The sequence below is a fragment of the Saccopteryx leptura genome, chromosome 1, assembly GCF_036850995.1.
Source record: "Saccopteryx leptura isolate mSacLep1 chromosome 1, mSacLep1_pri_phased_curated, whole genome shotgun sequence".
Classification (NCBI taxonomy): domain Eukaryota; kingdom Metazoa; phylum Chordata; class Mammalia; order Chiroptera; family Emballonuridae; genus Saccopteryx; species Saccopteryx leptura.
Genome location: NC_089503.1, coordinates 263,185,601 through 263,199,021, shown reverse-complemented (window position 1 = coordinate 263,199,021; position 13,421 = coordinate 263,185,601). Strand labels below are relative to the sequence as shown.

General features: G+C 51.7%; 1 protein-coding gene across 3 annotated transcripts in view; it reads left to right on the top strand.

Annotated features, from left to right (window-relative positions):
* The window catches only part of GFRA2 (GDNF family receptor alpha 2), an 88,728-nt gene that overhangs the window by 25,423 nt on the left and 49,884 nt on the right, over positions 1-13,421 (top strand). For all 3 annotated transcript variants that reach the window (XM_066351089.1, XM_066351103.1, XM_066351093.1), the window contains exon 5: positions 6,555-6,909. In XM_066351089.1, the coding sequence (XP_066207186.1) occupies positions 6,555-6,909 (355 nt within the window). The remainder of the gene's footprint in view (positions 1-6,554; positions 6,910-13,421) is intronic.

Here is a 13,421-nt window from a genome sequence, read left to right as displayed (position 1 = left end):
AGCTATAGAGAGTATGGCCGGGGGGCCAGTGGGCTCGGGGGTGGGCATTGCAGGTGGGAGTGTGATGAGGGCAGGCGGCCAGGTTGGAGGCTCCTGGAAGGCCAGAGGGGGGCTGAAATACCTGGGGCCCTGTGGGTTAGAAATGTCACAGATGAACTATTTTTGCTCCTGTAGGGAGAGGCCTGCTTGATGACCTTCTCGGTTGGGCAAGGGGCATGCTCTGGTGACAACATAGGCCACAAACTGCCCCTTTCAGAGGGTGGATTTGGAAAATTGTGTGCTGGGTAGGGTGTGTGCATGTTTGAGGAGTGGGCCTTGGGTAACTCAGCCTCTCCTCTAAGACACTGGTTCTCCAGCTTTGGAGGGCAGCCTCAGAATCGTGGGGAGCTTGGGAAAGCCACGTTCCTGGGACCTGTCACGGAGCTTGGGTATGGTTACAGTGGGTCTGGGTGGGGCCTGTGTGTCTGTGTGTGATTGACAGCTCTAGTGTGTCTCAATGCAGCCAAGTTTGAGAGCCTCAACTTAAAACCAGTTACGTTCCTTCAAGTGCACGCCCACTGCTGCTGGGATGGACTGTGAGCACAGGAGTAAATTGTACTATAACAGCAGTGCATTTGAATACATAGAAAAATTCAGAACTAACATAGATTTTACCATTTAGGACAAATCTAGGTGGGGGTACTGAAAGATTTAAAAAGTGAGTCAATTGAAGATATTTAAATATTTCATTTAACTTAAGAAGTAAGGGGTTTAGACCCTGGCCAATGGGCTCAGTGGTAGAGTGTCATTCTGGTGTGTGGAAGTCCCGGGTTCGATTCCCGGCCAGGGCACACAGGAGAAGTGCCCATCTGCTTCTCTACCCTTCCCCCTCTCCTTTTTCTCTATCTCTCTCTTTTTCTCCCGCAGCCAAGGCTCCACTGGAGCAAAGTTGGCCCAGGCACTGAGGATGGCTCCATGGCCTCTGCCTCAGGCTCTAGAATGGTTCCTATTGTAGTGGAGCAATGCCCCAGAGGGGCCAAGCATTGCCCCCCTGGTGGGCATGCCAGGTGGATCCTGGTCGGGCGCATGCGGGAGTCTGTCTGCCTCCCCACTTCTCACTTTGGAAAAATACCAAAAAAAAAAAAAAAAAAAAGAAAGTAAGGGATTTAAAGAAGAATATAATTAAATGCTAGTACAGGCGGTTCTGGAAATATGGCCAAAATAATACATGCAGTTAGTACCTGAGGGGCTGAAGCTCTATATGTGTCAAACAAATATCCCGAGGATATCCAGTCTGAAGCACTGGGGAAGGATGGTTCATTGGCTCAGGATAGCAGCCCAGGAGGGAAGAGGGGAACTGGATGAGGGTTGGCTGGGGTGAGGCTGGACCGCCCCACTCTGATCACCAAGGGAGGAGAAGGGAGGGGATGAAGAAGCCAGAATGTGTCCCCAGGGACTGGAGCTGGCAGGTTTCGGGAAGTGCCAGGCGTGGTTGAATCCTACCTCACTCTCCTGGGGCAGCTGTTAGCCTTTACTCTTTGGTTGAAAGTGTCTGTCCATCTGGCTCCTGTCAGCAGGCCTGGGAGGCCCACGTGGGTAGAAGTGGGAATGAGTCTGGAGGGTGGGTCTGCCCAGGTCTGGGATGAATTTGCGGCTCCTGAGTCCCTGGGAGCTTTCTGTGTGGTCTCCTTTGTTTACATAAGGACAGGGTGGAATGAAGGAGGGTGTATGGGGGTTGGCAGGGGTCTCCATTCTGATCTTTGGACATTCTGGTTTAGGGGCTGGGGCCTACGTTGAGTGAGGCAGGTGTTTAGAATCCAGCACCTCCTCCTTGCTCCCCAGTGGGGCCTCTTGAAGAAGAAAACCAAGCTTGAAGGAGGAATCTTAGTGGCAAAGAGGCAGTGACAGGCTGGGAAGGGGCTGTCTGGGCCGCCTACCTGCCCCCCGGCACATGGCTCCTAACTTAGAAGGCTAGCCAACGCCGAGGCTAGCCCCCTGGTAGAGTGGGGGCCCTGTCATTGGGCCCACTCACTCCCTGTACCGCCCTGGGAGGATCAGAAAGGACCTCTTCCTGGTAACTAGGCAATTACTGTTACTATTGCCACATTTTTTTTGTTTGTTTCTTGTATTTCTTTTCTCTAGGAAATTTACCAAGTTTTGGCCCAGGGATTTACATCTGCCACCCCCTAGCAAAAGCTTTCACTATTTAAGCTCCAAATGGAAGCCACTAAAGCTATAATTACACTGGGTTAGCTCAGAAACATGCTGAGAGGAGTGGCACGGAGCACCTGGGGAACCTAAAAGCAGCCGCGGGCCCAAATTAGCTGCTGTTCTGTTCGTGGCTGTCGCCCTGTCCCCCTCTGGGGCCCCTTCCTGTCCTTGCTGTCCTCCACTCAGGCCGTGTTGCCTTTTCTTTCTACCAGTGTCCTGACAGGTGCACTGAATGCGGAAGGACCTCCTAGAGGCAGGGAGGCCCATGCCCAGGAGTCCATGCTCCCAGAATAGCCTTTGTGTAGACAGGCGTCCTCAGGTCCTTGGCTGGCCAGGGACAGAATGGTTTGACAGCAGCTCAGGGTAGGGGGGCCATGTGACACACCCCACTGTGGCGGCAAGTTGCTCAGCCTCTGAAGTCATCGCTGCTGGGTCCCTCTTCCAGTCTCCACCTCCAGGCCTGCTGAGTGCTGTCGACTCATCCCCTGCCGTTAGGGCCCCTGTCTGGGGCTCCCTCGCCACTCTCTTCTCCTTTGCTCATCCTGCAGGTCTCAACAGAGATCCCATGGCTTCTCTGACCTGGTCTGGTCTGGGTAGGATGCTCTCCTCTCTGCTCCCACAGCACTTTGCCTTCCTCTGTGCACGGCCTGCTCTGTGTCCCCAGCTGTGTCTCTGGGGGAAATGCCCACACAGAGTAGGCCCTCAGTAAAGATTTGCTAATCGAATGAGTAGGAAAACAAACCTTGTTTTCCTTTCTGCTTTAATTCTCCTTTTGGTTTAACAAGAAGAGAGGGAGTTTGTTCTTTCTGCCCTGACAGGGCTGTTGTTGGCAAGGCGAGGTGTTGAGGTGATGGCTCAGTCATCATCCATTGACTCCGGCTTTCCCTTCTGAGCACTTCAGGCAGGACTGCACACTGATAATTTGATTAGACTTGGACTTGTATTGACCCCTGTTACCGACCCTCTGTCAACTTGGCTTCCTTAATAATGTTAACCAACACTTTTTGATCACTTATTATGAGCTGGATACTCTTTGTTATTATGAACTAGATACTGTTCTAAGTACATTTATTCTTTCACTCATCAAATGCTTGTTCAACACCCAGCATGCGTCAGGTGCTGGGAAATACGGATACAGCACAGTGAACACAACAACAAACAAAGCCTTTGCCTCTATGGAGCTTATATTTGATACAAACAAACTAAGGATGAGTAAGTGTATATAGTACTATGTATGGCAGATGGGGGCGAGTGCTGTGGGAGAAACCAATCAGAGTGGGGGGGAAAGGGAGTGACTTGTTATTATGTATAGGGTGGTCAGGAAGGACTCACAGATAAAGTAACATTTGAGCAGAGAACTTAAAGAAGTGAGGAATGGAACTGTGTGGTCATGGGGGTGGAGGAGAGCCTTTCAGGCAGAGGAAGCAGCAAGTGCAAAGGTCTTGAGGTTAGGGCATGTTCCAGGAAGACCAAGGAGACTACAGTAAGTGAGCAGGGCACGGCGAGATGAGGTCATCCAGAGTACTGCCAGCTGATAGAAGTATCGGGTGGGGCAAACGTAGGTTTATAGTCGTAAGTACTCAGAACAGAGTTTATTCTTCTACAATTTATTAATTATTATTTCCCATAAAAAGACAACTATAAACCTACTTTTTCCCTATCCTGTATGTCACATAGGTAATTTAAAATTTTCTAGTAGTCACATTAGAAAAAATAAAAAAAAAACAAGTGAAATTGACTTTAATAATATATTTATTTAACACAATATCTCCAAAATACCATCACTTTGACACGTGATCAAAGTAAAATATTGTTAGTGAAATGCTTTACATTATTTTCTTATTAAGTACTCAAAATCTGGTGTGTATTTTCAAAACTGGCATGAACATCTCATTTTAGGCTAGCCTCATTTCAAGCCCAGTGGCCGTGTGTAGCTAGTATTGGACAGCATAGGTATAGAGGGCCCATGGGTCATGCCAAGCCTCTGAATGAGATGGGAAGTCACTGAAAACTTGGGCCGCAGGATCCCTATCTCTCCGCCTTAAGTTCTAGAAGGCTTGCTTTGTCTGTGATGAGAGAACTGTTTTGAGATGAGGGTTCGGTTCAAGGATGGAGCAGGGAGCCTGGCAGGAGGCCAGGCCCAGTGATGGTGGCTTAGACCATGGTGGCAGCGGTAGTGGTGAGCAATGCTTGGGCGCTGGATGTATTTTGAAGGTAGAACTGCCAGATCTTCTGACGTGGTGTGTCAGTGAGAGAGAAGCCAAAGAAGCACCCAGATTTGTGGCCTTGAGATCTGGAAGGGTGTGGCTGTTCTCAGAAGGATGAGGAGACCAGGAGAGGGCACAGACACTAGGGCTGGGGGTATGAGGTTTAAGTCTGAGAGAGGGTGCCAGCCTTTCAGGTGGAGGGGTCTGTGGGGAGGTCTGGTTTGGGATATACATTTGGGAGTCATTGATGGCAGAAGGGGGGCCAAGGGCCCTGGGGAGTGGGTGCATATAGAGATGGGGCTGAGCCCTGGAGGGGAAGGCAGAGCCAGCGGAGCACAGGGTGGCAGAGGAGGACCAGCAGCCACAGGGAAGGGTGGAGAGAGTGCCCAGCTGTGTGCAGCGTGCCCGCGGTCCCCTGACCACTGACATGGGCGGGGGCAGACACCAGGCAGCGGCGGGCCCAGGAGAGAACTGGAAGGGAGAGAGACTGCTGAAACAGATGAGTTGTTTGAGGGGCTTTGCTTTAAATGGGAGCAGCAAAATAGGGTGACAGCTTAGCCACGAAGAGGTGGAGAGATCTCTGAGGGAGTCACCGACAGGGAAACTGAGGCAAAGAACGGTTCAGTAACTTGCACAAAGCCACACAGCTAATGAGCAGCAGGGCGAGGAGTGAATGGAGGTGGCGTATTTCTAGGACTGCTGGTCTTCACCACTTTGCTCTTCTGCCTCTTGCTTTCCTGGCTTGATTTACGGGTGCCTGAGAATAGGATCTTCTCTTACACCTCCTCATCCAACACAGCAAGCCCTCTGTCCACTCAGCACCTCCGTTTCCTTACCTGTGAAATGAGAAGGTAGGGTTAGATGATTGCCCATCCTTCTCACCAGAACGTCTTGAGGGGCATATGCAGACTGGATTCCTGCCTCCTTCATCTTTTGGTCATCAGGACGGATAGGAGGTGCTCTGGAGGTGGGAGTTGGCTGGCAGTGGAGGGCCAGGTGGTCCCTGTGCTGTGTGTTCCTCTTAGGATAGCTAACACTTGCAGTTGGGACAGCCACCACAGGGGAACCGACAATTCCTGGGAATCCTCTGTGTCCACAGGCAGTGGCATGAATTTCAGGGCCATGCGCTGGCTCCAGAGTCCCCATGTCCTGCACATCATCCCTACAGGTCCAGGCGTACCGTCAGCCTGCGCCTCACACTACTGGGTCCCCTCCCAGAGCTTTCTGTGGGTGCCAGTGGGTTCTGACACTAAGTAGCTGCAGTGGTACCCCTACTCCGCCCCACCAAGGGGCATTTTGAACTGTGTGGAAACAGCTCCAGGGTGGGTGGTGGGAGGGGTGTGGTTTGGGCCTTGGCTGTTGAAGCTACCACGTGAGCAGTGTCCTTCCCTGAATGCCGGCAATGTCCCTGCCAGAAGCTTTGCTCACACATGCTTCTGTGGTGCTCATTGCCTGCCCGCCTGGGCTTGCCTGCCACCAGCTGTGTGACCCTGAGCCATGAGCCGCAAACAATCTAGTTGCTCACCTTTTCTGCTCGTGATAAGTCTTTTTATTTTTATTTTATTTTTTGTAAGTTTTCTGAAGTGAGAAGCCGGAAGGCAGAAAGACAGGCATGCCTGCCAGGGGGCGATGCTCTGCCCATCTGGAATGTTGCTCTGTTGCAGCTGGAACCATTCTAGTGCCTGAGGCAGAGGCCATGGAGCCATCCTCAGCACCCGGGACAACTTTGTTCCAATGGAGCCTTGGCTGCAGGAGGAGAAGAGAGAGACAGAGAGGAAGGAGAGGGGGAAGGGTGGAGAAGCAGATGGGCACTTCTCCTGTGTGCCCTGGCTGGGAATTGAACCTGGGACACCCACATGCCTGGCCGACAGACACCCTGTCATGGAGCCAACCGGCCAGGGCTGTGATACGTCTTAAGTAAGACTTGGGAGAAACAGCCCTCATTGTGGGAGCTCACCCTGTGTGCATACCCTGTGCACTTCACTCATTGACCCCTCACCACAACCTGAGGAGGTCGGGCCTGTTAGGTGACCCCATTCCACAGATGGGGAAGCTGAAGCAGAGCACAGTGAATGCTGGGAGGGGTCCCCAGTGAGGGGGCAGCATGTCGTCCCCGTGCCTGTGTGGGCCTCTGACGTCTCTCCCCTCCCCGTCCAGGGACCGGGGCAGACCCAGCGGTCAGTGCCAAGAGCAACCACTGCCTGGACGCAGCCAAGGCCTGCAACCTCAATGAGAACTGTAAGAAGCTGCGTTCCTCCTACATCTCCATCTGCAACCGCGAGATCTCGCCCACCGAGCGCTGCAACCGCCGCAAGTGCCACAAGGCCCTGCGCCAGTTCTTCGACCGGGTGCCCAGCGAGTACACCTACCGCATGCTCTTCTGCTCCTGCCAGGACCAGGCGTGTGCCGAGCGCCGCCGACAGACCATTCTGCCCAGCTGTTCCTACGAGGACAAGGAGAAGCCCAACTGCCTGGACTTGCGCAGCGTCTGCCGGACCGACCACCTGTGCCGGTAAGAGCGTGGGCGCCGCGGCGTGCAGGGTGTCACAGGCAGGAGCCCTCCCCTCCTGGCAGGCCCTGGGTTGGCTGGGTGATGATCCTGGGCCCAGCAAAGACTTGGACATGCGCGGAATGAGCTGTCCTACCTCCATCCCTCACGGGTTTATTGTTTGCCTTCTCTGTGCCCAGCCACATACTAAACACTGAGGGGAAAACAAGACAAAAACCCAAGGAGCTTATAATTTAAATCATAAATCCCCTAGAGCCAAGAAGAGGAAGGGGCCTTTAGTGACTGCAGCCCCACCTCTAAAGGAAGCCTTTCCAAGTCCCCATGACATTGTGTGGTCTTCAGAAAGGGGTTCTCATAGGCACAGAGCAAGGTCCTTTTACATTAAGAGCTGAGCCCATTGACTAGTGGGGTGGAACTCAGGTCTAGAGTCTGATAGCTCTGGGTTCAAATTCAGACATTTCTACTTCCTCTTGGTGTCACTTGGAGCAAGTTTTTTTTTTTTTTTTTTTTTTTTTTTTTTTTTTTTTAATGTCCCTATTCTCCATCCCTTTACCTGTAAAACAGGGATAAAAATACCTGTATCCCAGGGTTACGGGGATTACATAATGTGTGTCCGTAGCTTAGCACTGAGCCCAGTGATTAGTATATGTTTAAAAAGTGTAGCCTAATTATCAGAAGGTTTTTTTTTTCTTTTTGTTGTTGTTGTTTTTATGATAACTTGAAATTCGCTTCTTTGTAATTCTCTTGTTTATTTTGTTTGTTGCTAAGCAGTGATGGAGCCCCTGTCGCTCCAGGGCTGGGTTCTCAGGCCCGGTGGGAGGTGAACACGATGCTCTGAGAAGCCTCCAGCCCCGGGAGGAAGACAAGGACAGCAGGGGTCCCAGTGCAGCCGGACAAAGGCTGAGGGCACCCTGAGTGGGGAGCACCAGAGGGCCCCGGCCTCAGCCTGCAGTCCAGAGGGGAGGAGACTCGAGCTGCACTTTGAAAAGCCAGAGGGAGAACGCCAGGGAATAAGCCAGGGCCAAAGCCTGTGCAAAGGCTGGAGGGTGGGAGAGAGCCTGGGTAGGTGGTGGGCACATCCGGAGTGTGGGCCACGAGGTGTGGAGGCCCGCGGGAGGCCGCTGGAGAAACAGGGCTCACAGCAGTGCAGAGAGAGTGCTTGCTGTACACCAGACACCCATCTATTGTATGGTTTATCTAATTTGATCCCTGCAATAAGACTGCAGATGAGGTACTGCTATTATCTCTGTATTCCCCATGGGGAACCAGAGATGCAGAGGAACCAGCCTGGGGTCACACAGCTCATGCACTTCAGAGCTGGCATCTGGTCTATACTGCTTTCTTCCCAGGATAGCACACTGGCCTTGACTAAGATAGCGGGTGTAGGGACGGAGAGAAGTGTGTCATTTCAGAGATGAATGGTAAGTAGACCTGTCAGGACTGGATGGCTTGTTGAAGTTCCCTGGAAGCAAAGCTTTTCCGTTTTGTAACTGCACACCTTGTTCTGCCCACAGAGCCTGGCACGTGGGGAGCATAGCACAGGCATTACTTGAATGAACACATGTCTGGTGGCTGCCATGTTTACTGGTTGAACAGCTGCAGGTGATGGAGCTACACAGTGTGTGTGTGTGGGGGTGTTGGAGGTACCGGGGACCCCTGTTTTCCCCATGGCAGTGTCTGGGACACCTGGATTGTGGGCCCGGAGCTCAGCGAAGGGGCCAGAGTAGGGAAGTGGGTTGGGACTTGTTGGGTGCCCTGGTGGTGATTAAAGCCACAGCAGTGAGTGAGTGAGGTGGTGTAGGAGAGTGAACGGATTCTAGGAAGGAGATGCCTGCAGGTTGGGCATCCTCAGTGGTTAGAGAAAAGAAGCTGTTGGTGTGAGGCGGAACTCTGCTGGAAACACCAGGTCTTAAGGGAGGGACTTCGGGGTTTCGAGGAAAACCAGGGGACAGAAAGGGTTCCTGAGGGAGTGAGTGATGTGAGGCCTCACAGAGTGTGTGTGTGTGCGTCAGGGTGTGTGTATGTGAGGCAGTGTGAGTGTGGAAGAGCACATATGCATGCATGTGTGAGGGAATGTGAGTGTGAGTGTGTGTGTGAGGGTGGGAATGTATGCAAGTGTATAGGTGTGTGTGTGTATGAGTATATATGTGAGTGTGTGTGTGTATGTGTGAGATGAGAGGATATGAGTATATATGTTTGAGTGGGTGTGTGTGTGAGAGGGTATGAGTATATATATGTGAGTGGGTATGTGTGTGTATGTGTGATGAGAAGGTATGAGTATATATGTGTGAGTGTGTGTGTGTGTGAGAGACGGTATGAGTATATATGTGTGAGTGTGTGTGTGTGTGAGAGACAGTATGAGTATATATGTGTGAGTGGGTGTGATGAGAGGGTATGAGTGTATATATGTGAGTGGGTGTGTGTCTGATGAGAGGGTATGAGTGTATATGTGTGAGTGTGTGTGTGTGTGAGAGACAGTATGAGTATATATGTGTGAGTGTGTATGTGTGATGAGAGGGTATGAGTATATATGTGTGAGTGTGTGTGTGAGAGAGGGTATGAGTGTATATGTGTGAGTGGGTATGTGTGTGTATGTGTGATGAGAGGGTATGAGTATATATGTGTGAGTGTGTGTGTGTGTGATGAGACGGTATGAGTATATATGTGTGAGTGGGTGTGATGAGAGGGTATGAGTGTATATATGTGAGTGGGTGTGTGTCTGATGAGAGGGTATGAGTGTATATGTGTGAGTGTGTGTGTGTGTGAGAGACAGTATGAGTATATATGTGTGAGTGTGTATGTGTGATGAGAGGGTATGAGTATATATGTGTGAGTGTGTGTGTGAGAGAGGGTATGAGTGTATATGTGTGAGTGGGTGTGTGTCTCTGAGGAGAGGGTATGTGTATATATGTGTGAGTGGGTGTGTGAGAGAGGGTATGAGTGTATATGTGTGAGTGGGTGTGTGTGTGTCTGTGATGAGAAGGTATGAGTATATATGTGTGTGTGTATATGTGTGAGATGAGAGGATATGAGTATATATGTGTGAGTGTGTGTGTGTGAGAAGGTATGAGTATATATGTGTGAGTGTGTGTGTGTGTGATGAGACGGTATGAGTATATATGTGTGAGTGGGTGTGATGAGAGGGTATGAGTGTATATGTGTGAGTGGGTGTGTGTCTCTGATGAGAGGGTATGAGTGTATATGTGTGAGTGTGTGTGTGTATGAGAGACAGTATGAGTATATATGTGTGAGTGTGTATGTGTGATGAGAGGGTATGAGTATATATGTGTGAGTGTGTGTGTGAGAGAGGGTATGAGTGTATATGTGTGAGTGGGTGTGTGTGTCTGAGGAGAGGGTATGTGTATATATGTGTGAGTGGGTGTGTGAGAGAGGGTATGAGTGTATATGTGTGAGTGGGTGTGTGTGTGTCTGTGATGAGAAGGTATGAGTATATATGTGTGTGTGTATATGTGTGAGATGAGAGGATATGAGTATATATGTGTGAGTGTGTGTGTGTGTGAGAGGGTATGAGTATATATATGTGAGTGGGTGTGTGTGTGTATGTGTGATGAGACGGTATGAGTATATATGTGTGAGTGGGTGTGATGAGAGGGTATGAGTGTATATGTGTGAGTGGGTGTGTGTCTCTGATGAGAGGGTATGAGTGTATATGTGTGAGTGTGTGTGTGTGTGAGAGATAGTATGAGTATATATGTGTGAGTGGGTGTGATGAGAGGGTATGAGTATATATGTGTGAGTGTGTGTGTGAGAGAGGGTATGAGTGTATATGTGTGAGTGGGTGTGTGTGTCTGATGAGAGGGTATGAGTGTATATGTGTGAGTGGGTGTGTGTGTGTCTGTGATGAGAAGGTATGAGTATATGTGTGTGTGTGTGTGTGTGTGTGTGCAGGGGGAAGTGGGAGGACTGGCCGGAGGCAGGAGTGAAGGCCGTGGGTCCAGACCACCCTGTTGAGAAGGACCAGGCAGGCAGGGATGGGGCGGCAGAAGAAAGGGAGGCCTCTCTGTCCCAGGGCAGCGCTGGGCTGTGTGCACACAGAAGGGGTGCACTCCCTTGTTTGGGAATGGGTGCTGCTGCTGTTGAGAGAAGGGCTGATCCCCATTGCTGGCTGCAGGTCGCAGGAAAGCCAGGAAGAAGGGGGATCTTTTCTTTTGCTTACTTAAAAAATATACCTTATCACAAAAGAACCCACAACAGATTGAGGCAATTGAAAATCACACTATAGGCACTGGGAAGTTGGCTCAGTGGATAGAACATCAGCTAGGCTTATGGATGTCCTGGGTTCGATTCCCGGTCAGGGCACACAGGAGAAGTGACCATCTGCTTCTCTTCCCCTCCCTCTCCCCTTTCTCTCTTCCCCTCCTGCAGCCAGTGGCTCCATTGGGCCAAGCGTCGGCCCTGGGTGCTGAGGATAGCTTGGTGGATTCAAGCCTTGGCCCCAGATGGAGGTTGCCAGGTGGATCCTGGTTGGGGTGCATGTGGGAGTCTCACTATCTCCTCTCCTCTCACTTAAAAAATAATTAAAAAAATGAAATGAAAATCAGACTCTAACCCAGAGCCTGGAAACACCATGGGAGCATGTGCCGCAAGAGGTCTGAGCTCCCTGGTGCCTGGGGAAGAGCAGTCTTGATGGGCAGCTTGATTCCCAGACTCGATGGACACTAATTCTTGGATCAAGATGCATTCTCTCCTTGTTTTTTGTTTTTTTTTTTCTCTCCTCATTTAAATGCTGAAATGATGTTTTCAGGCCGTCTCTGTGGAGTGACAGATTGGATGAGGAACTGGGCCTTGCAGGGGGCTGCACGGCCAGCCCGAGGCCAAGCCTAGTGATGGCAAGGGGTGCTGTCAGGCCCAGTGCGCACCTGCGGGCCAGGTGCTCCCCCAGGGCCAGTGGGCTCAGGGCCTGGAGCCGAGCTCACCCAGTGTCCTGAGGAGTCCTGAGCAGAGAAGCGGCCTGAATACCAGCGTCCCGTGCTTCAAGGAGGGACAGGACTTGAGGCTCCTAAGGATCTGCGACCCAGAGTGAGATGGGACAGCTTGGAGCAGGCTGATTCTGGTGGCTTGTAGAACATCTGTGTTTGTTTAAAGAGCCAGAGGGGATTTTTGTTTGTTTGTTTTTCCGGAGGGGGGAGGAGCCACGAACAGGAAAATTGGGGGATGAACTTCCTAACGTAGAATGAGAAAAGGTGTTTAGATGGGACTCAGTACTGGCTTCTCAGGGGCTAAGGGTGGGCAGTGTCTGGAGGTGCTGTGCCCAGCGGGTGAGTGACTTGCATTGGGACGTAAATCTAAACAGCCACGGCAGGACCCATGAGCAGGATGATCTCTAGACTTTTGAATTGGGTCCTGCATAGAAGTTCCAAGTGCTATGGCCAGGTGAGCTCCTGGTCTAGAATCAGGGCATTTCTCCAACCTGTTTCTTATCTCCAACGTGTTTCTCATTTCTCCAACCTGGTCCTGCAAGTGGTGAGGCAGGGATGAGGGCAGAGCCAGCATTTAGGACGAGGCTGGTAGGACCTGGGGGGTTGTGGCAGCATGGCTAAGTGTCCTTAGGGAGCTTTGCTTGTGACGCAGAGTTGAGGCTTGAGGTGGGTGGCAGAGGTGCACCATGGAGAAAAAGAGGTGGGTGGTGGTGGGAGGTGGTTGCCATGGTGACCCTGGAGCCAGGAGACCTGTCTTCTGTGCTCACTCTGCTCCTGTGTCTCAAGTGGTTCTGGATGGGCCATTTTACTCCTCGTGGCCTCAGTTTCTTAATTGATCACACAAGGATGCTCACCCATCTCCAAGGACCCTTGCAGGTCTATGGCTGAGTCAGTTGAAGCAGCTCTCCAGCCCGCCCTCTGGCCCTGCGCCTCCACTTGAGATCGTGTATCTGGAGAGATGAGCTCTGGGTACAAGAGGAGATGCAATGGGGCTGGGGCTTGAAGGAGAGGCACTGACTTCTTTCCAAGTGCTTGTGCGGACCCTGGGGCAGCCATGGAGGAGCCTAGGAGGTGAGAGGCACCTGGAGAACAGGCTGTTCTTCACGTTCAGGAACGAGCACTCCCCCTTCCCTTCCAGCCTTGGCCTCCTCCAGGTTTCTCCTGCTACGCCAGGGTGGGCACCACAGGTGGGAACCTTTACTGTGGACAGGGGAGAGCCCAGTGCCATGGTGTTCGGAGCAGGAGCTTGGGATCTCCCAAACCTTCCTTTCCTGGGTACTTTAAAGGACAAAGCTGGCCTTGAGTGGTGGCGGGAGAGCCTCTCTGGCTGACCCTTTGGGAGTGTGGCCCTCATCCCTGGGCCTCTCCTGGAATGTCCCCCACGCACCAGTGCTGCAGTGTCCAGCCTGCTTGGTCCCCTCACCCTCCTGATTGAGGAATTGGCCCGGCTATGCCTGAGCTTCTTTCCTGAGTGAATCTTGGCCCAGAATTCCTGGGGAGCAGCTCAGCCACTGTTGGTTCACCTCAGCCGGCCTTGTATGGAAGTAGGTGCCTGGCTGTGCCCTGCAGCACCCC